At 41.4% G+C, this 25,013-nt stretch overlaps 1 protein-coding gene across 1 annotated transcript; it reads right to left on the bottom strand.

Moving 5' to 3' along the window:
• Positions 1-22,866: 22,866 nt before the first annotated feature.
• LOC149263105 (uncharacterized) lies at positions 22,867-23,424 on the bottom strand. The gene has a single exon (XM_089386387.1). It carries the CDS (start codon positions 23,422-23,424, stop codon positions 22,867-22,869), a length of 558 nt encoding a protein of 185 aa, XP_089242513.1.
• Positions 23,425-25,013: the final 1,589 nt, after the last annotated feature.

The following is a 25,013-nucleotide window of genomic DNA, read 5'->3' as shown; positions in this document are numbered from 1 at the left end:
TGTGGCGAGATGGGCCACTTTTCATCCCAGTGTCCTTTGAAGCAAAAGGATAAGGATGAGAAACATGATCCTAAGGTTGCTCCAACAAAAATTGACGAAGATGAGTTTTCCATGAGTGCCCACGCATCTCCAGGAGGGAAATGGGGCAATATTGAACTGTAGTTAGGAGGACTACATGTGGGCACGATCCTTAAGGAGTCCACCTCTTAGATTAGTTCCTTGCTACGAGAGCCCAAGATTCAGCAATAGTGAGATGGACTTCGTGTCAGATGATGCAGTGGATTGTTTGGACGACAGATGCAATAGCCTGAGACCAAGACTGATCAATGCAGAGCAAGGCTGGCAGCAGTGCAGAAGTCAACAGCAGTGTAGAAGATTCAGAGGGTCAGAGACTAGTAGCAGTAAGATTCCAACATTCATGGTATTATACTGAAAACAGTTAGGTTCAGTAATTTTGGATGTTTTTCAGTTGCTTCTCTTAGCAATTGAGTTGCAGTACGAATGCAATGTTAGCAATGGCAGTGCTAGCAGCATAACAGATACAACATTTGAGAGGGAGCTGTAGTACAAATGCAACAGTGGCAGTGGCAGTGACAGTGTCATGGGTAGTTGTACAATAGTAGAAGCAACACAGTGTTGGTGGCAACAACAATGCGGAAAGGAGGTGCCTCAGAGACAGAGCAGCACACAGTTGGACATTGTTACTAGAGCACTTTCCTCGCTGAGAGGGAGTGTTAGTTTTTGGTATCATCGGATGTGCTCTAGCCATGAAAATTGGTGGAGAGGCTAACACATGAGTTCTAAAGAACCCAGAACCATTTGGTGAAATTCCACCTGGATTGTATTTTATTAAAATAATTAATGTTTTTAATGGGCTTCCTAAGTCTAAACTTAGGAAAATTAAAATATTAATGGGTATTAATCAAAATATGGGTGAGAAGGATCTAGAAGGCGGATCAAGTCAAGTTTTAATCTTAGCCGTTGATTAGAGACTTAATCTCAGCCGTTGAAGTCTCAACGAGAAAAATATAAGAAGGAGGCTTGGGGTTCATTTGGAGAGACACATGGAGAGAACAAATTGATCTGGAATTCGATTTTTGGAGCTAGGAAGCTGAGAATTTGAACTAGGTGATCATTCTGCAGCAGAGGGGCATGGATAGTTCGAGAGTAATGACAAAGAGGTAGAGACACACTAGTGGAGGCAGTGTATCAGCTAGAAGGACTGACGTTGGGCCAATCTGGGCCCACGCAGGCCTGGCGCAGAGCCAGAAGGGCCAGTGCAGAAGCAGAAGCTGGCCTCATGCAGAAAGCCGAAACTGCCGGAACAATCGGGAAGGTTGACGCAGAAGGCAAAAGAGACAATGCAGAGAGAGAACGAATTGATCTGGAGTTCGATTTCTGGGGCTAGGAAGCTAAGAATTCGAACTAGGTGATCATTCTGCAGCAGAGGGGCATGGATAGTTCGGGAGTACTGACAAAGAGGCAGAGACACACTAGTGGAGGCAAAGTATCATCTAGAAGGACTGACGCTGGGCCAATCTGGGCCCACGCAGGCCTGGCGCAGAGCTAGAAGGGCTAGTGCAGAAGCAGAAGCTGCCCTCACGCAGAAAGCCGAAACTGTCGGAACAACCGAGAAGGTTGACGCAGAAGGCAAAAGAGACAATGCAGAGCCTATAAGGCTAACGCAGGGCCAGCATAGTGATAGCCAGGGTTAGCCAATTTTGTTGCCGAATCAACTGGAATCTACTGGGTGAGGTGAGGTAAAACTCACTCAGTTTTACGCCATTGTATTTTCTCTGTCACTAGATTGCCGAGAGGGCATCCAGTATTGTATTCAGAATTACTTCTTAATAATAGAAAACCCTCAGAGTTGTTGCACCAGTTTTCCCGCATTGGGTTTTTCTAGGGACTATTTTATCCAAAAATAATTGTGTCTTATGTATCTTGTTCTTTGCTCAGTTTCCTGTTTCATGTAATCAAATTTAAATTAGTGTAGGCTACAAAAGTAACTTACTTCAATATTCAGAAAATAGCTTGATAATGTATATTAAAATCAAGTAGGAGAAGTAAATTCAGTTTTTGCTGCAATAGGGGTTCCTTGGAATAGGAATTTTCACAACAGGCTCAACCCCTTATGACACCCATTCGACCTCATCATGAATTTATAAAGGTGTCATTCGTCCTCCCTCTCGGGTCACTTTGCATCACCCATAACAAGCAATATATTTTTGCAATATACAAAGAAATACAAGGAGTCAAGGAGGTTGAAAACAAAAAACAAAAGTACAAGAAGTACTTTTTCTGCCCTCGCTCAAGCAAGTATAGGAGGTTGAGATCAGTGCGAGTTTTTGTGGTATATTTTTGAGGTAGAATCCAAACTTTTTGTGGTTCGTTCGTGATCAAGACCGAATTTCTATGGCTAAGGTAGAGGCCGAATTTTGGCCCTTTGGAGCAAACCTATTTCAGATCATGGCTGAGTTATTCAGGGATACTTTGTGGATAGTTTTGTGAGGGCTGACTTGGTTTCTTGGTGAGAGGTTGAGCTTGTCATCCATGTTGGTTAGTTGTCTATCATTTTGACTTTGATGCCTCTCTTGTTGGATTGATTCTATATAGGAAGGATTGCTGGGTTTTTATCCCTAGTGGGTTTTCCCACGGTAAACTTTGTCTTGTTCTCATGCATTGTGATCTTTTCTTTCCTTCTATTGTTAATGGTTGAATTTCTAAAGCTGAAGTATAATTGCTTGATGAAGAAGTTGTAAATGCTAAAAGAGTACTAGTCCAAATAAGCACTAGTCTACATTGTACTTGAAAAATCAACATGGTATCAGAGCTTTGGTGAAGAAAGAAAGTTGAAGATCACACCTTGTTGAACCTCTCTCTCTCTCAAGGAAGAAATCTCTTATCTCTATGTCCAAGATTTCTGAGCAAATGGTTCCCTCTTGCAAGGAAGGAAACAAACTTGAAGGAGCATCAAACTTCAAAGCATGGAAGAAGAGGATTGATCTTGTCCTAGAAGAACATGAAGTTTTGCAATATGTCCAAGGTAAAGTACCTCAACCAGATGATAATGATGCTGCAGGGAAAGCAAAGTTTAGGAAGGGTGAGGTCAAGGCTCAAAGAATTCTATTTGAATCTCTCAAGGATCATTTAATCCCATTTGTTTTAGAATTGGCTACATCAAAGGAAGTCTATGATACTCTTATTAATTTGTACTCAATCAACAACATTGGCCAAAAGATGTCTTTAAGAAATCAACTCCGTGATATTAAGATGTCAAAGTATGAACCTGTGGCCTCCTACTTCATGAAGATAGCTCACATAAGAGATCAGCTCCAAAGCATTGGTGAAATCATTTTTGAATCTGAATTGATCACTACAACAATCAATGGACTACCAAATTTATGGGATGCATTTTCCATTGGGATATGTGCTAGAAAGGATACTCCAAGCTTTGAAGAATTGTGGACCTCTTTCACTCAAGAGGAATCTAGGATTATAGCTAAAGGAAAGATCCAAAGTCCTGATGAAGAAGAATCTCAAGCTTTTGCTGCAAAATCTAGAAGGAATAATGGAAAGAAGAAGTTTGGCTCTCAAAATAAAAGTGTAAGTAAAAGACCTAATTCACAAGGAAAGAAAGACTTGTCAAAAGTCCAATGTTATGGTTGTCACAAATTTGGACATTATAAAAATAATTGTCCTGAAGCATTGAATGATAAGAAGAGGAAGGGCAATGATGATGATGATGAGCATCCTCATCAGAAGAAATCCAAGAATGATACTACAAAAGCTTTAGTAGCTAATGATAAGGACTTCTTTTACTAGAATTACTACAAGTAGGCTAGGAGCAAGAGGACACTGAAAGGGACTGTCACATAAAATGAGATGTCATATCGAGCCCTTCTTACAACTGTTTAGTAAACCCTAGAAAATCTAGAAATCTTGATAAGAAGGCTCTAGGATTTGTGAATAAAACCCTAGAGTTAGACCTAGTTCAATATTTTTGCTAAAAGATGTAACCCTAGCTTGTGAAAGGAAGGAATGACGTAGTTGCAAAAAGGATTAGGTCAAGAGGGAGCTAACATTTTTCTTTTCTCAAAAATTATTTTATATCTTTCTTCCTTGATTATTGCTATTGTTGTTTTTACCAATTTTTAGTCTTTTGTCTTTGTATCCTTTGCGTGGCTATAATTACTACAAGTAGGCTAGGAGCAAGAGGAAGCTGAAGGGGTCTCTCACATAAAATGAGATGTCATATCGATCCCTTCTTAGAATTGTTTAGTAAACCCTAGAAAATCTAGAAATCTTGATAAGAAGGCTCTAGGGTTTGTGAATAAAACCCTAGAGTTAGACCTAGTTCAAGATTTCTGCTAAAAGATGTAACCCTAGCTTGTCAAAGGAAGGAATGACATAGTTGCAAAAAGGATTAGGTCAAGAGGGAGCTAACATTTTTCTTTTCTCAAAAAGGTATTTTATATCTTTCTTCCTTGATTATTGCTATTGTTGTTTTCACTAGAATTACTACAAGTAGGCTAGGAGCAAGAGGAAGCTGAAGGAGTCTCTCACATAAAATGAGATGTCATCGAGCCCTTCTTAGAACTGTTTAGTAAACCCTAGAAAATCTATAAATCTTGATAAGAAGGCTCTAGGGTTTGTGAATAAAACTCTAGAGTTAGACCTAGTTCAATATCTCTGCTAAAAGATGTAACCCTAGCTTGTGAAAGGAAGGAATGACGTAGTTGCAAAAAGGATTAGGTCAAGAGGGAGCTAACATTTTTCTTTTCTCAAAAAATTATTTTATATCTTTCTTCCTTGATTATTGCTATTGTTGTTTTTACTAGTAATTAGTATTTTGTCTTTGTATCCTTTGCGTGGTTATAATTAGTGATGATTGCAGGTACGTGTTAAAAATGCTTTGACAGGAGATGGAAGAGATGGAATAATGAAGCAAAGCTAGTGACAAGAAGACTTGTGTTGAGGAATATTGTACTAAATGAAATTTGGACTCAAAGGCAAATTGAAGTAAGTCTTGATCTATGCCGACTAGAATTAAGTGTGATGAAATGGCTAGAAGTACAGAGCAAAGGATTGCCTCAATAAGAGGTTGGAGTTTATGAAGTCAGGTACACTTCTGTTAAAATCTATTTCTATGATTTCTGTTAGATGCAAAGATCGTCTTCCGTGATGAAAAAAGAAGTGTACATAAATGCTACCTCAAGCTTGTGAGGTACATGAAGAAGTCTTATACTTTCAAGTAAAAAGAAGGCTTTGTATAAAATTTGATAAACTTGGATTAGTGAATCAAGGTTGATTCTATATGATTTGTTTTCTGATGAAAGTAGAAGAGCTCATTGCTTTAGAGGGAGCAGTCAAGACTTCCCCAGGAACCATATTTTTAACTTCAGAAGGAGCTGAACTCTGAGTTTGTGATGATGGACTATCATTGATAGCTGATATATGGAAAGATAACAGTGGCAGAGGGAGCAACTTGTGTTACCACAACAAGATATGTATCAGTTTAAGAGGGAGCTCCCAGATTGGGTGACCAAAAAGCATCTGTGATCCAGTGAAGGGAACAAATTAGTTTTTGGTTGAGCTTAGATATGTTGCTCAACATGTGTTGGAGTACCAACATGGTACAGTTGGTCATGGATGATTTGAGAAGTACAACTACAGATTTAGAAGGGAGCGCTGAAGACAAAAAAAATTATTACGATGTTGCTTTATTTGGAGTTCGATATAATTTCTTGAATGAGAATGAAGCAGTCATTTGTTGTAGGTCGAGTATATTGTAGCTGGATTGGAAAGTTGAAAAGCAATATGACTTCAAAGGTTACTTTCAGTGCTGGTGATGACCAGAATGACAAGTTGAAGCAAATTGGGGATCAAATACCATTTCATTTGAGACATGGTGCTGAAGGAAGCTGTGCAGTTAACGTACATCTCCACGAATGAGCAGATTGTCGATATTCTTACAAAGCCTCTCTCTAGAGGGGAGTTTGTGTACTTCGTGGACAAACTTGGACTTGTGGGGAATGTCTCTCTCATTGAGAAGGAGCATTGATCAATTGGCATCACAGATGGCTCATTCTCCCTATGTATGTATGACCTTGGTTGGTGGATGGCCCATTCTCCCTGTGTCTGTATGACCTTGGTTAGAGGATTACTCATTCTCTGTGTCTGTATGACCTTGAGCGGAGAATGGTTTGACATATTAGATAGCATCATGGATTGACATTCTTCTTGTGTCATGTACTTTGACCTGATTAGGGAGGTTATCCCTATGTCAAGTACATAGGCATGGTTAGGAAGAATGGTCTGGTGGACTGACATTCTCCTTGTGTCAAGTACTTTGACTTGGTTAGGGAGGTTATCCCTATGTCAAGTACTCTGACCTGATAAGGGAGAATGGTCTGGATAAGACATACTTTGTGCGTTAGTTGACCATTGGATGAAGTATGGTCCTAGAGGTTGTAGCCTCCCATCATCATGCTCTGATCTCTTTCTAGAGTGAGCTTGTTTTCGCATCATGCTCTGATCTCTTTTTAGAGTGAGCATGTTTGTTGAGGCCTCTTGGTGGATATTAGACGATGCATATGTGTCATACGTCAGGGGTACTGAATGGGTTATGGCAATGTGGTTGATCCTGGTGATGATATTAATAATGATGCTTATCTTAATCTTGATCCTTATAAAATCTATCAAATTGGCAACATCTTGACAATCATTATGAACACCTCCCTAGTTAAGAGTGACTATTGAATTTTGTAACTATGGTCGGTCTTCATAATGTATATTTTTATCATTGATATATTTATATGTAAATCATGTTCTTCATGCACAAAAGAAAATTTTATAGATTTGTCAAAAAGAGAATTAGAAAAAGGCATGTTCTTCATGACCTTTGCAAAAGAAGAATTTTTAATTTTTAGTTTGTATTTTTCCCTCCACAAGAAACCAGGTTGGCTCCTCTGCTCAAGTCGGCTCATCCCCTTATGGCACCCATTTGACCTCATTGATGAGCCCCAAAAATGGATAATTATATGGGCTCATTCAACCTCCTAATTTGACTTAATCCACCATTCTCATTAGTTTATTGCATGTTTTTTATTATATTTATGCTAATAGAGTGAATTGGGTTAGTCATTATGCCAACAAGTCTAATGTGTGCTTTGTGTAGTCTTTTTGGTCAATTTGGAGACAAAATCAAAGGTTTTAATGAGCACTTGGCAGCCAAATTCGTGGGAGAACAAGGGAGAGGATTTGTAGGAAGGTGTCCCCTTCATTTATGGGCCCTTACCTCGAATTCTCCACCATCAGCTCGGAGTTCAAGGGCCACCAAATCAATTATCACAAGGGCAGCCAAGCAAGTTAAGTAGGACTGTTGTTAACTGCAAGTTTTGGGCAGCCGATTCCTAAAGTTTAGGAGGACTGTTGGGGTCCTCAATTTGTATAAATAAGAAGGCTTAGGGCCTCATTTTGGTTAGCCAGTAGTTAGTCATTTTGTATTCATTTTGTAGTCATTTTGTAGTTCGATTTTTAGGCAGTAGATTAGCTTTGCTTTCAGCACATTTTCAAGTTCTCCTTGTGGACAGATTTTGGAATGTAACATTTCTTTTGATCAATAAAGATGAATCCAGCTTTGCACCAGCTCTAAATCTCTCTTAGGAGGCTGTAGCGCTTGGGGTTGGGCCCATCTCAAGCGCCCAGTACCTCCTTTGTTTACTCTCATGTGTCTTTGCTGCATTCTTAGAATAAAATCTGCTGTTAAGATTTAAATCTTGTTTTGTTATTTAGGTTGTTTTTGATGAGTAAAATAACTTTTCATGCTCAGATTTAGTTGATCGGTTGCTAACAGAAAAAGCTTCAAGAAAATGGCCAACAAACATTTGTGGTTTCACCTCTCCCTCAGTGGGATCAGGAGTTGTGACTAGGATGACTTTGCTGCCCACAAAAACACTGATTTTGTTTTGCCATGCAATCACTAGTGTTTGATCTTCAAGTGTATAAGTTGGTTACAAGTTCATACTTTCGTTTGCTTAGTTGCATGAGTTAAAATACATGGTTCCATTGCAGGTCACACTTCTGTTCATTCTCTTTACTAACAGCTAGCAAATTAGGTTAACAAAACTAGGTCTTTGAATTTACAAGTCTTTGTTGGTTCAGATTGGAAAAACGACTTGCAGAGCACCTGTACCACTTCTTCATCTGCTTATTCTCCATTAGCACCATCCACTCCACCCTCTACTTAGAATCCTTGCCTCACGTTTTCCATTTGCTCCCAAAACCCTAATTTTTGTGCAAAATTGCTTCAGTCTTCCTTGAACAAATCCCACCATCCTTGCCACTCCTCAGCTCCATTCCCCCAAGTCTTGAACTCCCCTACACCCCTATTTCACCTCCATACTCATTCCTCCACCTTTTTCCCTCCATCCATGCTCCAAAATTCCATTTCTAAACATCCTGTAGAAAAATTACAAAACATCCTGTAGAAATTCCAGAACATCCTGTAGAACCCCTGCAGACTTCCTATAGAAGCTCACGAATGAGGTTTCATGGTAGCCAAACTCTGTGAAACTCTCTAGAAGGGTGTTAGGGACCCCTTAGGCCCTCTCTGAACCTTCCCGACCTCCTCCAAGCATTTCCCCTCGCCAATCCACCTCTGCAAAGTCAAAAACAGTGAAATCGCATGCATGATAATTCTAACAACTTATTCAAAAATACAAAAAGATGTTTTTTTCAGATGTTAATGTAGAAGTAGCTTAGACACATGCATTTTACCTTCCTAGAAGTCAATGGCATCTCTTTCAGTAGCTTGTATCTTCTTTCTTGCATCAGTAGGGTTAGCTGGTAGAATTAGGGTTTGCTAGGGTTTGCATTTTCTTTTAGCTTTTCAATGTCTTTCTGCAAGTACATCAGCCTTCTTTGAGTTAGCTTTCATTCATCAGTTAAAAAGCTTCTTCTAAGATCTCATAGAAGTTGGCTTAAGCTCCTAGCGGACTTGTGCCAGCTGACCAAGTGACAGCTGCGGCAAGAGCTAGTACTTGTGCATACAGCACCGTCGCTTCCAAGTTTGTTACGAACTACCGGGTTGATAAAACTAAAGACGGGAGTCCCAGAAGTTGCAGCATTATTGCTGCAATACTGGGGCCCACCATCTTTTTGGCACCGTTGTCGGGGAAGCATCAGAGTATTGGTGATTGCTGCTTTTCTTCTATTTTCCACTACAACCTTCTGCTAAGTAGTTTATTTCATTTCCATTATGCAATTTCCTTTTTGCAAAAGTAGATTAGAATTTCCCGCTTTCATAGATTATCATTTCAATTCCGCAATTTCAATTCTGCAAGCGTAGACTAGCATTTCATTCCTGCAATTTCATTTGAGCAAAATAGATTAGTCCTTTCCTGCTTTCATTTCAATTCCGCATTTTCATTTCAGCAAGATAGTTAGTTGCAGTTCAATCTATTTTAGTTTTGCAGGTAGAAGTAGAAAAAAAAAAAAAAAAGCAAAAATCAACCAAAAAGATTTCATTTCATGCCTTGTAGGAGTAGAGATAAGTTAGAAAAATGATTGCACAACAGCCCCACTGCTTCACACAGCCAACATCCTCTCTTCTTCGATGGTTGTGATTAAAGAACCCTTAAGTGGACAGCAAGACATATTTGAAGAACCTCAAGGGAAGAAGAAGAATAAACCATTCCTCTGGAGCAAATGGCTACAAGCAGAAATGTTGGGAGCAGCACCTTGTCCAAAGACGAATTTGCAAATCAGATGGAAGATTTCAAGAGCGAGGTAAGGCAGTTTCTTGCCATGCAACTGGATACCTTGCGAATCCAAAAGAAGCAAGGAGAAGCCAAGAGGGCTTTGGCCATTTTTTGTCCTAGGTGCATTAGAAAGCATCCTAGGAACGAATGTCCATTGTACTCCATAGAAGTGTGTTTTGTCTGTGAAGAATACCATCCTACAGATCAGTGCCCTTCCTTGCCTGGAATCAAAGCTGCATATCAGAGGGCAAAAGGAGCCACTGAACCACTCTATTATCTGAACCAAAGGAGGCCACATGGAGCCATACCTTACCAACAGGGAATGCAAGGGACATCCCAGACCTATTATGACCCCTATCAAGCCACTTTCATGCCTTCTTGGGGTTCCCCTGCTCATCCTTCCTGGTTCACACCTCCTCCTTGTTCCTTCACAGAACCATATTATGCCCTACCAGTTTCTCATTCATTTCACTCTTATGCTCAGCCACAGCCTCAGTGGAATGCACCTCATCAAAGGTGGAGGCCCCAATACAACACTCCTCCCGCTTCTTTTCCTCCACCACCTGCTCATCCACAACCATCGCCTCCTGCTCCACCAAGGCAACCCCAAATGCCTACCCAACTACAACCCCATCCACATCCATCTCAAATCTACGCCCCCACTCAGCTATCCATACCACCATTTCCAAGCTTGTCCATTGGAGTAGCTCAAAAAAATTGCAATGCTGAGACACAAGATGTCCAAATGATTCCTCTTGAGCTCAATGATCTTCACCATAGCTCAAAAAGAATGTTGCAAAGCAGGGATTACATTGACAACATTGAAGGACCAAAGGCAAAAGAAGATTCAAAAGAGGAAATCAAAGCACCATGGGCTGCACTTGATGAAGAGAAAACATCAGAAGCAGAAATCAAGAAAGCTCCCTCATGGCTACCTTCAACCCCTCCATGTAGTCAAGAGAAAAATCAGCACAAAGAGGAAGATGTGAAGGTCATGATAGAAGAAGATATGGAGAATGATCCAGATCAGCAAAAGGACCAAGGATATCAGAGCTATATTGAGATATGGTTTCAGACGGTCACTAAGTTGCAGCAGTACTCTCTTCCTCAGCTATGTTTGATCCCTTCAAAGTCAGATCATTTTGTCTCTGAAATCCGGATAGCTGTCAAAGCATGCATTTCAAGCCGCCACATCATTTTATCTCTAATCTCGATGTGCACATGGCTCTTGGAAGTATTCTTATACTTGAAAATAATTTTGTTTTTCAAGTAGGGTAGGGTAGAAAAAAATAAAATAAATAAAAAATAAAAAAAAAAATGGAAATAAGAGGAAAAATCTAAGGTGAAAACCTCCTTGAGGCGCCTTAGATTGGCTCATTGACTGAAAACCTCCATGAGGCGGTCAATGGGTTGAAAAAAAAGAGAAAAGAAAAAGAGAATAAGATCTCTGGGTGAAAACCTCCCTTGGAGGCGCCCAGGGCAGGCAATTAGGGTGAAAACCTCCATGAGGCGCCTTAGTTGTTTTTAAAAAAAAAAGAGAAAAATAAAAATAAAAATAAACCTAATTTCCATTGGATAATTGCAGGTTGCAGCAAGGACGTTTCAGGTCAGGAGGATCACTCAAAACAAGGTCAAAGGAATTTTTGTGCCTTCTACAGGAAGTTCTGTATTTCTACAGGAAACATCCTGTAGAACCTTCAAGCGAGCCAGATTCGATTTTGGAAGGGAATCTAAAGCTTGGAATCTATTGGTTATGCCTGCAAGCACCCATTTTGCCATTCCTCACCCTTTTCCATCATTTTTTCCACCTCATTGTGCTTCTTTTATGAAAACTGTGTTTTCTACAGGAAGTTCTGTGTCTTCTACAGGAAGCTTACAAAAAAGCCAAATTGATCTCCGAAGAGGACCCGAAGGCTGGGAATATGTCCATGAGGCCTGCACACATCCATTTTTCCATCCCTCACCCTTTTCCATCATTTTTTCCATGTCATTGTGCTTCTTTCCTCAAAACTGTGTTTTCTACAGGAAGTTCCTGTAGAAATTACAAAAAGTTAAAAATGGATTGAAAAAAAATAGTTTGGCGAACACGATAGCTTCCGCAAGGGTTCAGAAGTCCTCCTGCAATCTTAAAACTCCTCCTCCATCATCTCCATGCCTGCATCACAGCCCAAGCTCATTCTTTTTCACCATGCAAAAACTCGCAGAATGCTTTGAAGAAAGAAATACATAGAACATAATTTGTTATTGCCCTAACTTGAAAACCATGCATCCATTTGAAAAACCGTTTTACAAGGAATTGTATAGGGATTATGGCAACATGCACGAGCAGTTTCAGCCCATTCCGATGCACGGTTTCCAAGAAATCTGCCTCCATCACCGTCAGCCATTTTTGCATTTTCTCCATATCCGTGCATCCATTTCAAAACCTATTTCATGGGGAGATGCATATGGGTGATAGTAACCTACCCAAGCAGTTTCATCTGATTCCGATGCACGGTTTTCGAGAAATTGATCTCTGAAATCTTCAGTCATTTTCCATTTTTCTCGAAATTTGTGCATCCATTGATCTCAATTTTGCTATGGGAGGTGCATCATGATGATAGGAACATGCTCAGCAAGTTTCAGATCGATCCGATCTATCGTTTGGGAGCAATAGCGAAAACAAGTTTCGGTCCTGTGAAAATTTAGCAGCAGCAGCTTGAGGGTGCAGATCTGAACGTGGAAACGAACTCCTGTAGCTTAGATCCGGGTAGAGGATACCTGCACAAGAAAAATAACCACACATCAAATAGCAAAGAGCTTATAGCACAAAGGAGCCATCATGCAACCACCGAAACAGATGCATGCATCAGCAAAAAGCACCTCACAGCAACCATTTGACTTCAGGTACGTGACTAAAACCCATTCCTCTGATTGCATGAATGTAATTCGGAAATAGCATGAGCAATGAGATGGTTGGGATTAAAAAAATCTGTGGCCAGGTAACTGGCCACCCTCATCTAGTTCAACAGCGCTCGGTGGGTGAGTAAGACACGTGCGCTCAGCCATCTCAGGAGGAAATTGGGAAACAAGCAGTGGTGACCGTTTAAACTTCAGCGTGATTGATGGACGTGATTAAAGGCAAAGAACAAATAGTTGAACACTGCATTGGGGACCAAAAATCTGCATGGGGCCAACGTGTAGTTGGCCAACTCACCCTCCATCAACGAAAGTCTTCATAAACAGCCAATCGAACTCTCACAGCGATTGTTTCTAGTTTATCATCGTCCTTGCAACTGCAACAAGCTCCATAGAAGCAAACCAAGATTTCTTGGCCATTTTCTTTTAAAAAACCCTCCTGCTTATCAGCGTTCGACAGGAAGAAGTTCTCCAGGAAGTACAACACAGCTTTCAAAAGCAGAGAAAATGGATTTTTCTTCGACAAATTTGGAGTCCCGAGAAAGGTAGGATCGAAAACACTCTTCCATGTATGATATACTCCAAAAAGGTGGTGAATTGAGCTGTTTTGAATTGGAGGGTTAGAGACAAGTCTTCCTGTGGGTCAAAATAGCAGTTTACTTGTGGTTGCATGAAATTTCTTCGTTGGTTCTGCATCAATATTCTCCTCCATAGTTCTTGTTAAAACATTTTTTCTCTTGTAGAAAAGATAAATCACTGTCAGGGCTAACCTGTGTGAAAAAATGTGAATTTTACATGGTTATATGTATGCTGGGGGGTGGAAATTGAGCTCTGCACTCTGTCTAAGGAAACCAAAGCCTTCATTCTGTACACGGACAGTCGAGTTTCTTAAAACCAGGGAACTGGTCCAAAGTTAAAACATCAACACCTGAGGGATGTTGTCTTCAAGTTCGAAGAAGGAAACCATAAAACAGCAAGCCCTTTCTGATCAGTGCACAAGCTAAAACAGAGTGTGAGGAAGCAAGATATTGAGGCAGAGAAGAAAACTAAGAGTAAGGAAGCTCAGGGAAAGAAAACATAGGGCAAACCATCATAGGAAAAGCCATAGGAAAAGCAAGAAAGAAAAAGAAGGAAGAAACAGAGAGAAAAAAAAAACAAGCTTAATCACTGGAAACTGTTGTAGGTTGTAGGAACACAATGCGGAAAAGGGGCCTCCCAACACCAGCAGAAGGATCCCTACCAAGTTCCCAGGCATCCTCACATCCATCCCCTCCATGAACACTCATTTTTTCAGAGTTCGGACACAATCTAGTATGGTTCAATCTTCTACACGAAGCTACAGGACTTTCTACAGGAAGTTCTGTATTTTTACCAGAAACATCCTGTAGAGCCTTTGGGCAGGCCAGAATCGATTATGGAGAGGGATTTGAAGCTTGAAGTCTGTTGAGGAGGCATGCAACCACTCTTTTCTTCCATCCTCCACTGGTTTCATCTCCTTTCACCACCATTGCCACCATCTGATTGAATATACTTGCACAATCATACCAAAGCTGAGAATTCTCTAGGAAAAGGAGCAGGCAGTGGGAAGAAGCAGAGAGAAAAACATGGTTTCATGATCGAGAAGAGGACATCACTTCAGAAGCTAAGCATGACAGGAAGGCCACCAAGGCCATCAAAGATGAGGAGATAGATTGGTTGCTCAGAGGATGAGCAACACTTCCAGTAGGGGGATGATGATGAGCCCCAAAAATGGATAATTATATGGGCTCATTCAACCTCCTAATTTGACTTAATCCACCATTCTCATTAGTTTATTGCATGTTTTTTATTATATTTATGCTAATAGAGTGAATTGGGTTAGTCATTATGCCAACAAGTCTAATGTGTGCTTTGTGTAGTCTTTTTGGTCAATTTGGAGACAAAATCAAAGGTTTTAATGAGCACTTGGCAGCCAAATTCGTGGGAGAACAAGGGAGAGGATTTGTAGGAAGGTGCCCCCTTCATTTATGGGCCCTTACCTCGAATTCTCCACCATCAGCTCGGAGTTCAAGGGCCACCAAATCAATTATCACAAGGGCAGCCAAGCAAGTCAAGTAGGATTGTTGTTAACTGCAAGTTTTGGGCAGCCGAGTCCCTAAAGTTTAGGAGGACTATTGGGGTCCTCAATTTGTATAAATAAGAAGGCTTAGGGCCTCATTTTGGTTAGCCAATAGTTAGTCATTTTGTATTCATTTTGTAGTCATTTTGTAGTTCGATTTTTAGGCAGTAGATTAGCTTTGCTTTCAGCACATTTTCAAGTTCTCCTTGTGGACAGATTTTGGAATGTAACATTTCTTTTGATCAATAAAGATGAATCCAACTCTAAATCTCTCTTAGGAGGCTGTAGCTCTTGGGGTTGGGCCCATCTCAAGCGCCCAGTACCTCCTTTGTTTACTCTAATGTGTCTTTGCTGCATTCTTAGAATAAAATCTGCTATTTAGATTTAAATCTTGTTTTGTTATTTACGTTGTTTTTGATGAGTAAAATAACTTTTCATGCTCAGATTTAGTTGATCGGTTGCTAACAGAAAAAGCTTCAAGAAAAGGGCCAACAAACATCTTTGGTTTCACCTCTCCCTCAGTGGGATCAGGAGTTGTGACTAGGATGACTTTGCTGCCCACAAAAACACTGATTTTTCTTTGCCATGCAATCACTAGTGTTTGATCTTCATGTGTAGAAGTTGGTTACAAGTTCATACTTTCGTTTGCTTAGTTGCATGAGTTAAAATACATGGTTCCATTGCAGGTCACACTTCTGTTCATTCTCTTTACTAACAGCTAGCAAATTAGGTCAACGAAACTAGGTCTTTGAATTTACAAGTCTTTGTACCACTTCTTCATCTGCTTATTCTCCATCAGCACCATCCACTCCACCCTCTACTTAGAATCCTTGCCTCACGTTTTCCATTTGCTCCCAAAACCCTAATTTTTGTGCAAAATTGCTTCAGTCTTCCTTGAACAAATCCCACCATCCTTGCCACTCCTCAGCTCCATTCCCCCAAGTCTTGAACTCCCCTACACCCCTATTTCACCTCCATACTCATTCCTCCACCTTTTTCCCTCCATCCATGCTCCAAAATTCCATTTCTAAACATCCTGTAGAAAAATTACAGAACATCCTGTAGAACCCCTACAGACTTCCTGTAGAAGCTCACGAATGAGGTTTCTTGGTAGCCAAACTCTGTGAAACTCTCTGGAAGGGTGTTAGGGACCCCTTAGGCCCTCTCTGAACCTTCCCGACCTCCTCCAAGCATTTCCCCTCGCCAATCCACCTCTGCACAGTCAAAAACAGTGAAATTGCATGCATGATAATTCCAACAACTTATTCAAAAATACAAAAAGATGTTTTTTTCAGATGTTAATGTAGAAGTAGCTTAGACACATGCATTTTACCTTCCTAGAAGTCAATGGCATCTCTTTCAGTAGCTTGTATCTTCTTTCTTGCATCAATAGGGTTAGCTGGTAGAATTAGGGTTTGCTAGGGTTTGCATTTTCTTTTAGATTTTCAATGTCTTTCTGCAAGTACATCAGCCTTCTTTGAGTTAGCTTTCATTCATCAGTTAAAAAGCTTCTTCTAAGAGCTCATAGAAGTTGGCTTAAGCTCCTAGCGGACTTGTGCCAGCTGACCAAGTGACAGCTGCGGCAAGAGCTAGTACTTGTGCATACAGCACCGTCGCTTCCAAGTTTGTTACAAACTACCGGGTTGATAAAAGTAAAGACGGGAGTCCCAAAAGTTGCAGCATTATTGCTGCAATACTGGGGCCCACCACTCATGATGGCTATATAAAGGAGACATTCGTCCTCCCCATTGGGGCACTTTTCATCACACATAACAAGCAATATATCTCTGCAATCTACAAAGAAATACAAGGAGTCAAGGAGGCCGAAATCAGAAGTATAAGTACTTTTTTTGTCCTCACTCAAGCAAGTACAGGAGGCTAAGACCAGTGCGAGTTTCTTTGGTATCTTTTTGAGGTAGAATACAAAACTCTCTGTGGTTCATCTGTGATTAGGGCTGAACTTTTGTGGCTAAGGTAGAGACCAAATTTCGACCCTTTGGAGCAGACCTATTTTAGATCTTGGCAGAGTTATTCAAGGAGATTTTGTGGACAATTTTGTGAGGGCTAACTTGGTTTCTTGGTGAGAGGTTGAGCTTTTTATCCATGTTGGTTAGTTGTCTATCATCTTGACTTTGATGTGTCTCTTGTTGGATTGATTCTATAAAGGAAGGATTGCTGGGTTTTTACCCCTAGTGGGTTTTCCTAGGGTAAACTTTGTCTTGTTCTTGTGCGTTGTGATCACTTCTTTCCTTCTATTGTTAATAGTTGAATTTCTGAAGTATAATTGCTTGATGAAGAAGTTGTAAATGCTAAAAGAAGAAATAATCATCAGTGTTAAAAAATAAGTACTATTCTACATTTTCTTGAATAGTTGGCATCTAAGCCATCAAAATCACTCGGGTATCGCACCTGGCCTAGGCCACACCAACCCTTAGCATGGCTAGATTTTTTCCCACGTAGTTCTAAACTGATGACTTTTACACCATGGAGTGCCTCAATTGAACACCTTGTCACCGTGAATTCTATGCCATGTGGGCTAGGGTGTGGTTATGTATATAATTTTTAATCATTATTATTATTATTATTTATGGGGGGAATGGGTGCGGTGAGAGATGACTAGACATCCCCCTTTCATGTGGGGATGCATACAAACCCCCTTTTCTGAGGGGGACACCCAAAAGTACCCCTTTAGGGAATAACGCCCCCACATCTATGTCACAAGGTTTGTCGAACTTCAACCTTCAAGTTCAAAATTCAGCAAACTTAATCTTTTTTTTTACAGGTTCGGTGAACTTCATGGCCATTGACTAAGTCCATAACTCAAGTTCATAACCTCATGTCACAATTCAAGTTTTCAATCTATCCTTGCAGTTTCCAAGTTCATGATAGCATTTTTTTATGTATATTGATGTTGATTTATTACTATTTTATGCTATATTTCATTTTTTTTTTCTAAATATGACTAAATCTATTAATGAAACAAAAAATAATAATACATGGAGGCACCGTCCTCTACGGATCCTGTCTCAGATTTTACCATGTTTAAACCAACAGTAGCTAAAAACGACTGCCCTCAAAGGGGAGACCAGTCCAAAATTCGAGGATTAAGCTACCCACGCAGGGGAACCAACCTTTAATAACATTGTAGTAGAGTTTTTGACCAAAACAACAAAATTGACATCAAATTTAACAAAACTTCAAAACGGACGAGAAACAGACCTTAGCCTGTTAGGTGTCAGTAGGTGGCAGAGGTTCCTCCATAATGAGACACCTGTAGGCATCCATATCTTCTTTGTCATGCTGTTGCCCGCTTGTCGTGGCTTCCATCTTCTCATTGCTGCCTGAAGTGTTGTGTACCTGAGCTGCGTCCGTCTAGTTCAGAGCTTCACCATGAGTTCTGCGAGTCCCCGAGCTGCTACCAGGAGTTTTCTGTCTGCTGGTGCCGGTCCTTTGCTGAATGATGTGATCTGGGCCGACAGAGCTCTGTGGATCCTCTCTGAAGGTAACAGAAATGGTAGCTATAATGCATGAGCGCTCCAACGTACAACGAAACTGGAGCTGGGTAGAATGGCAGGGATGCATCATCGGGTCAAAATCATCAAGAGGTTGCTGGGCGTCCGCAGCACGCCTATAGCCAACCGTCTGGGCACGCCCCCTACCACTGCAGGTGGTGGGATACCGACCCGTGAAGTGAGCAGCTGTCTAGGGCGAGGAGGGATAGCGAGGTAAGCCGAGGTGCTCTGCCTCTACTGCTACCCCTTCTACATCTCATCCTGTGCCGCAAACGAGGCATAGTGGTCTAGTTGGAATTGGTTCGACAGGTGCTTGGAGGAGTAGGATGAGGGATGGAATGGCCGATGGAGGCAGGAGAATGGGGAATTCGATTATTAGAAGTAGAATTCAGGGCCGAAGCATCAGTTCTGAAACAACAAATCAGGTTATGCGAGAAGTGGGCACCTTCAACCATTTCAATGCAACAGAGGATCTAGCACCTTCTCCCCGTAGTCGTGCGAGAGCTCGGCTCTGCAGCAGCGGGGAGGCAGTTACAAGCCAAAGGAGGCAGGATGGGGGGGAGGTGATCTGAAATTTCCATCTTATGGATCAGTGTGAGGTATCCTCGGCCTTCACACAACATTAAACTTTTTTGGCTTTCACACAGCATTAAAACACCATTAATGATGGTGGTGGGCTTCTGGGTGGAAGCGTGGGTGGCCATGTGGCCATGCCACTTGCCAGCCCGGATTAGCTGCGTTGTACCAGCACAATTAATCACCCGCATTCGGGAGTTCTGCATCTCTCCACACCAGATTGATGCATTCCTGTAAATGAGAGTTGTCATTTAAAATGTTAAGCGAGCCAGCGTTTAGAACTCGTTCACTATCCACCCCTAGATTTGCCAAGAGATCTGCCACATTATTGCCTTCCCGTTTGATATGTTGAAATGTGATTGCTCTATTTGTTAAGAGCCATTTTTCTATGAGCTCTAAACGTGCCGCTACTCTCCAACTGCTGGCTACTTTGTGGACAGGTGTACCTTGAAGAATTTGATTGGCTATGTTGATAAGGATTTGTGAGTCTCCTTCAATTATTATAGGAAAAAAACCATGCTGCTGAGCCAAGCATAGTCCCTGCCATAGTCCTTCTAATTCCACTGAGTTGTTTGTGTCCCATCCTATTGATCCATAGAATATCAAGAGAGGTATGCCTTCATGATCCCTGAAGATTCCTCCGTAGCCTGCCTTACCTGGGTTGCCTTTGGAGGCTCCATCAAAATTTAATTGTAGCATTCCTTGGGAAGGAGGTTGCCATTGACTTGGAGTGTTGGAATTTTGATAGAGGTTGCTAGAGTGCTCATGGGTTTGGGAGATGCAAATATGCCAATTCTCCCATATGTTCTTCTCCTGAGGTAAGGTAGGTAAGTCCTCTTCATGCCAATTTTGAAGAGCCAAGGTTTCTTGTAGATTGTTGCAAAAATTATTCCATATGGTATCTAGAGGAGTGCATTGATTCTTAAAAATGCGCCTATTTCTTTATTTCCATAAAGTCCATACAAGTAGGCCTGGAATAATTTTCTAGAGAAATTTTAACAATCTGCTCTTGTAAGGATCGACTATCCAGTTTTGAATGGTGTTTGTAATATCCTCTGGTACTCTACCCCTTTTTTGACATCTGAATTCAATTTTTTCCCATAGTTTATTGGCAAGGTGGCATGTGTCCATGAGATGCTGGATTGTCTCTTCCTGTTGGTTGCAATTGGGGCATCGAGAGGGCCCATGGAAGCTTTTCTTCCTCAGATTGTCCCAGGTGAGAATCCTTTTTTGACATAGCAGCTAGAGAAACGTTGAGATCTTGGGCCAAATAACTAGAGACCAGATTTTGTCCCACATTGGGTCTTTTCCATCCTGATCGCCAATCAAGAGATTGTACGCCTCCTTTGTAGTGAAAGTCCCACGTGGTGTATATCCCCATCTCAGGATATCCTTCTTGTCTGAGAATCGGATTTTCCTGTTCATGAGTTCTGTGTCAAGCTCATTATGGATTTGCTCTGTTCCTTGTCGGATTATTTGTGTTGCATTTAGCCATTGCCTATATCCCTGATTGAGGGCTGGAGTCCAATGCTGATTGACTGTTTCCTCCTGTTGCATTTCCCAATCCTCTGTATGTGGAGGTTTAAATAAATTGCTGAGCTGTGGTCTTTGATGCCAAGAGTCAACCCAGAACCGAGCATTACTGCCATCTCTGATTTCCCAGAAACTGTGCTTTTGTATCATGTTGCTATGTTGTTTTGCTGCATTCCAGATTAGGGAGCCCTTTTTAGTGGGAAGAAGTCTGATTAATTCATCTGGCGGCCTGTTATTTGCATATTTGGCAGTCCATAGTGTTGCCCAAGGTGTGTGTGGAGCTGATAGCCATTTCCACCATATCCTTGCTCCCATAACAACATTGCTATGTTGAGGATCACGAAGACCCGCTCCTCCATAATTTTTAGGGAGGCAAACTGTCGTCCATTTAACCAATGCCCATTTTCTATTTTGGCCTGAGGATCCCCATAGAAAGTTACATTGCAAATTTTTGATTCTTTTAAGCACCCATTTTGGTGCTGCTAACACAGAGAAAAGATATAGAGGCATTGATTGTAAAATGGCCTTAACCAGCACCATACGACTGGCCATATTAAGGGCTCTATATGTCCAGGAAGAAAGGCGAGCTTCAAGCTTTTCGAGGAGCAAATGCCATGAGGCATGTTTAATAGCTGAATCAGTTAATGGGGCGCCTAAATACTTTGAGGGAAGGGAGGCTTTAGAGAATCCAAGGATGCGAGATATAGAGGATTGAGTGGAGTGGGGAGTGTGAAAAAAGAAGATTTGGGATTTTGCAGTGTTGATGCTGGCTCCAGATGCTTCCGAATATTCATCAAGCAGAGATTTAAATTTAAAAGCTTCTTGAACTGAAGGGTGCCCAAACAACATGTTGTCATCTACAAACTGTTGATGAGTGATGGCTGGGGAATCATGGATAGAGATGCCTCTAATCTGCTGAGTATGAAGAGCGTTCTTAATTAGATGTCCTAGCCCTTCAGCCATTAACACAAAAAGAAAGGGAGAGAGAGGGTCTCCTTGGCGAATGCCATATGCCTCTGATCTGCTAAGTATGAAGAGCGTTCTTAATTAGATGTCCTAGCCCTTCAGCCATTAACACAAAAAGAAAGGGAGAGAGAGGGTCTCCTTGGCGAATGCCTCTTGAGGGGTGGAAAGGATGAGAGGGAATACCATTTACTAAAATAGAGAAAAAAGTGGAGGAGACCAGATTCATTACCCATCTGACCCAGGTAGGAGAGAAACCAAAGGCAGTAAGCATTCTTTGCATGTATATCCAGCTTAATTTGTCAAAAGCTTTTGAGAGATCAATTTTGAGAAGCATACCTGCTTTTTTGTTGTGCTTTAAAGAATGAATGATCTCATGTGTGAGGATGATGTTGTCAATGATATGCCATCCTTCTACATATCCTGATTGTTCTAGCGATATTAGCATGCGAAGCAGCGGTTTTAGGCAGGAGGCTATGACTTTGTAGATAACATTGCAGAGATCTATTGGCCTAAATTTGTCCGGAGTTATAGAATGCTCTTATTTAGGTATGAGTGCAATAAAGGTGGCATTTAGAGATGGAAGCAACCAATGCAAAGTTTGAGATTCTTCCACAACCTGCCAAACATCCACTTTGATGAGATCCCAGAATTTATGAAAGAAGTTGGAGGTGAATCCATTTGGTCTAGGAGATTTCCCCTCTTTGAGTTGATTCATTGATGTTTCAACTTTTGTGAGAGTAACCGGTCTAAGGAGTAATTGATTATGTTCCTCCGTGATGATTTTAGGGATATGCTAGAGAATCCGTTCTATTGCTGGCTGTCTGTTGATTTGTGGTTCCTGATGAACGTTTTTGAAATGTTGGAGTAACTCTCTTTCAATATCAGCGTGTTGTTCCATCCTTTCTCCCTACTGATTCTGAATTTGTGTGATGTTATTGTGCATTCTTCTTTGAATGGTGGTGCAGTGAAAGAATTTTGTGTTCCACTCTCCCTCTTTTAGCCATTTTACTTTGGATTTCTGCCTCCAGAGGATCTCTTCTTGCTTTCTTCTTTCATCCAGTTGCTTCTGAAGGTTCTGTTCTTTTTCAACCAAAGTTTCTGTCCTTCCGTCAGTAATTATTTGTTGCTGAATTTCCATCATTTCTTGTGCTAGAGCTCTTTGGGCTTGAAAGATATTTCCAAAGGTCGTTTGATTCCATTGCTTGATATGTGCTTTGAGATGTTTAAGCCGTTGTTGAAGTTGATACATTTTTGATCCTTCTGGGGGTATGAAACTTTTCCAAACGGAGATGACCATAGTACTAAAATCCGGGTGGGTAAGCCAAAATGCTTCAAAGCGGAAGGGTCTCCTTGTGGAGTTGCCAGGTCTTTGCCATTGCAATGATATGGGCCAGTGATCTGACCCTGAAAGCGGCAAGATTGAGGCAGTAAAATCTCCTCCTACATGAATTGCATTGTCAGATAACAAGAAGCGATCCAGCCGCGAGGCTATTTGTTGCAAGCCTGATCTTTTATTGTTCTAGGTGTACATTCCATTGTTAAAAGGCAGATCGATGAGCCAGTTATTTTGTATGAAATCCTTGAAGTGGCTGCTTTCCATATCTAGTATGACTCGGCCTCCATTCTTTTCTTCAAGCTTAGTGATCATATTGAAGTCACCCCCTGCAATCCAAAGAGGATGGGCTCTAGTGGAGTTGATCCTTGCAATTGTGTTCAACAATGCCAATTTGTTCGCAACATCTTGAGGGAAATAGACATTGGTGAGATGTCCATGAATATTGGTCCCAATAATATGAAAAGTTTCTTGAATGAGATTATGATTTGCATGAAAATCAGTGAGTGAAATAGCTTGTGTATCCCATGCTATTGCCAGTCCCCCTGAAGCTCCCGAAGCGTCCACTGCTACTGACTGGCTTCCTGGCCAGGCTTTTGAGAGAATGGTGCCAAGGGTATTACTGTTACATTTTGTCTCTTGCATGAAGAAAATGTGAGGTTTCTCCTGTTGTATCATGTTTTTGATCATTCTGTACTTCACAGGGCTGTTTAACCCTCTTAAGTTCCAAGATGTGAGCTTCATGGTTCAAGATTGGGTAGCGGCCTGTAGTACTTTGTTAACTTGGAATATCTTCCTGACTCCACCAACATTTCCCCGATGATGATGGTTCTTTGTAGATCTGTCTTTCTTCCTCGTTTCTTGGTATCTTTGGGGAGGTTTTTCCCATCCCATTGACTGCCCGGTTGAATCCCTAGAGTTCGCTGTTGATGTGCTCTAGAAAGGATTACCTCCAGACTTTCTAGTTGTCTATCCGGGATTTTATCAAACTCTTTCCTTCTGTAGGCTTGCTCAAGGCTGAATATGTCCAGATCCCCAATGTCAATACTTTCAGGTTCCTCTTCCATATGTTTGGGCTCACTGCTTCCTGCTACTAAGTTATTTGAATGAATTGGTTCTTGGAGAAAGATATCCATTTCCATTCCATTGTTCCTCGATTCGGATTCCTTGGTGGGCTTGGATGTAGGGCTTGTCAGGGTCTGAGATGGCTTCGGGTCTTTCCTAGTGGCTGATGGCTGGATTACCAAAGATGGCTCGAGTATATCTTCGTTGCGGATGGAGGGTTCAGAGTCATTTAAAGCTGATTGAGCTAAGATGTCAAAGTTGTTGCTAGTGGAGGGTATGGTTGAGTTGGCTGTGGGATTTTTGGATCCTAAAGCGGTCTTTTTGTGGTGCTTTTTCCTAGTGTTGACTTTAGTAAATCCTTCCTCATCAATTTTTTCTGAGGTGGTATTGGTTTTGGGGTTTACGTTTAGGGGGGCAATCATAGAAAAGATGACCATGTGCATGGCATTTTCTACATCTAAAAGGAACATGTTCATAGTCTATAGGCTGAATCCATTCAAAATCATCATGATATAGACTTACCGAGTCTGGAAGTGCCTTGTCTAGATGCATGTAGACACAAACGTGAGCATAGGAAGTATACCTTCTTAGTTTCGTTTCTTCGGCTATCTTTATGAAGTCGCCCAGACCATTTCCAATGTCTTTTAGAGATTCTTCATCCCAGTACTCTAATGGAAGGGAATATAGGCAGATCCAAACAGGTGGCCAACTGAAATCCTCTCTGTCCGGATTGAATCTTTCTTTCCAGTCTCTAAGATACAAGCCTGCAGAGTTGAAGAAATAGGGGCTGTCGTCTAGAACTCTGTTACGATCTTCTATGCAGTTGAAGACAGCTGTAAAGAAGCCTTTGGGTCCGAGCTGCAGGGTTACATGTCCTTTGGGTTTCCATTTGGCCGCAACCCATCCCTGTAGGGCTTTCTCTGTCGGCCAGAAGCCGATAAATTTCCATATGAGAGCGTGGTCCTTCATAAATTGGATTTGAGCATTAATCCAGTGACCAGGTAGTTCTATCTTGGGTTGCTCTACTGCAATAGGTTTGCAGGTGGTCGAGGTAGCTTTGGGTACCTCTCTGTTCAATGTCAGATTGTCTTGCTGTTGAGTCTGAGGTAGTGCCTCCGTGTCTTGTGGTACTTTTTGTTTCCCTTGCTCTGCTGGGTCAGTCTGCTTTGCAGTGCTGATGGGCTCTGCCATGTCAAAATCCCTTTCAGTCCCATTGCAGATCCGTATCGTGCTGCTGCCACTTGGGGGAGGCTCCGCGTCCTCCCTTG

The sequence above is a fragment of the Pinus tabuliformis genome, chromosome 6 (assembly GCF_031772625.1).
Source record: "Pinus tabuliformis cultivar Carrire ecotype Pingquan chromosome 6, CPIR1, whole genome shotgun sequence".
Classification (NCBI taxonomy): Eukaryota; Viridiplantae; Streptophyta; class Pinopsida; order Pinales; family Pinaceae; genus Pinus; species Pinus tabuliformis.
This window is presented reverse-complemented; position numbering and strand designations above follow the sequence as displayed.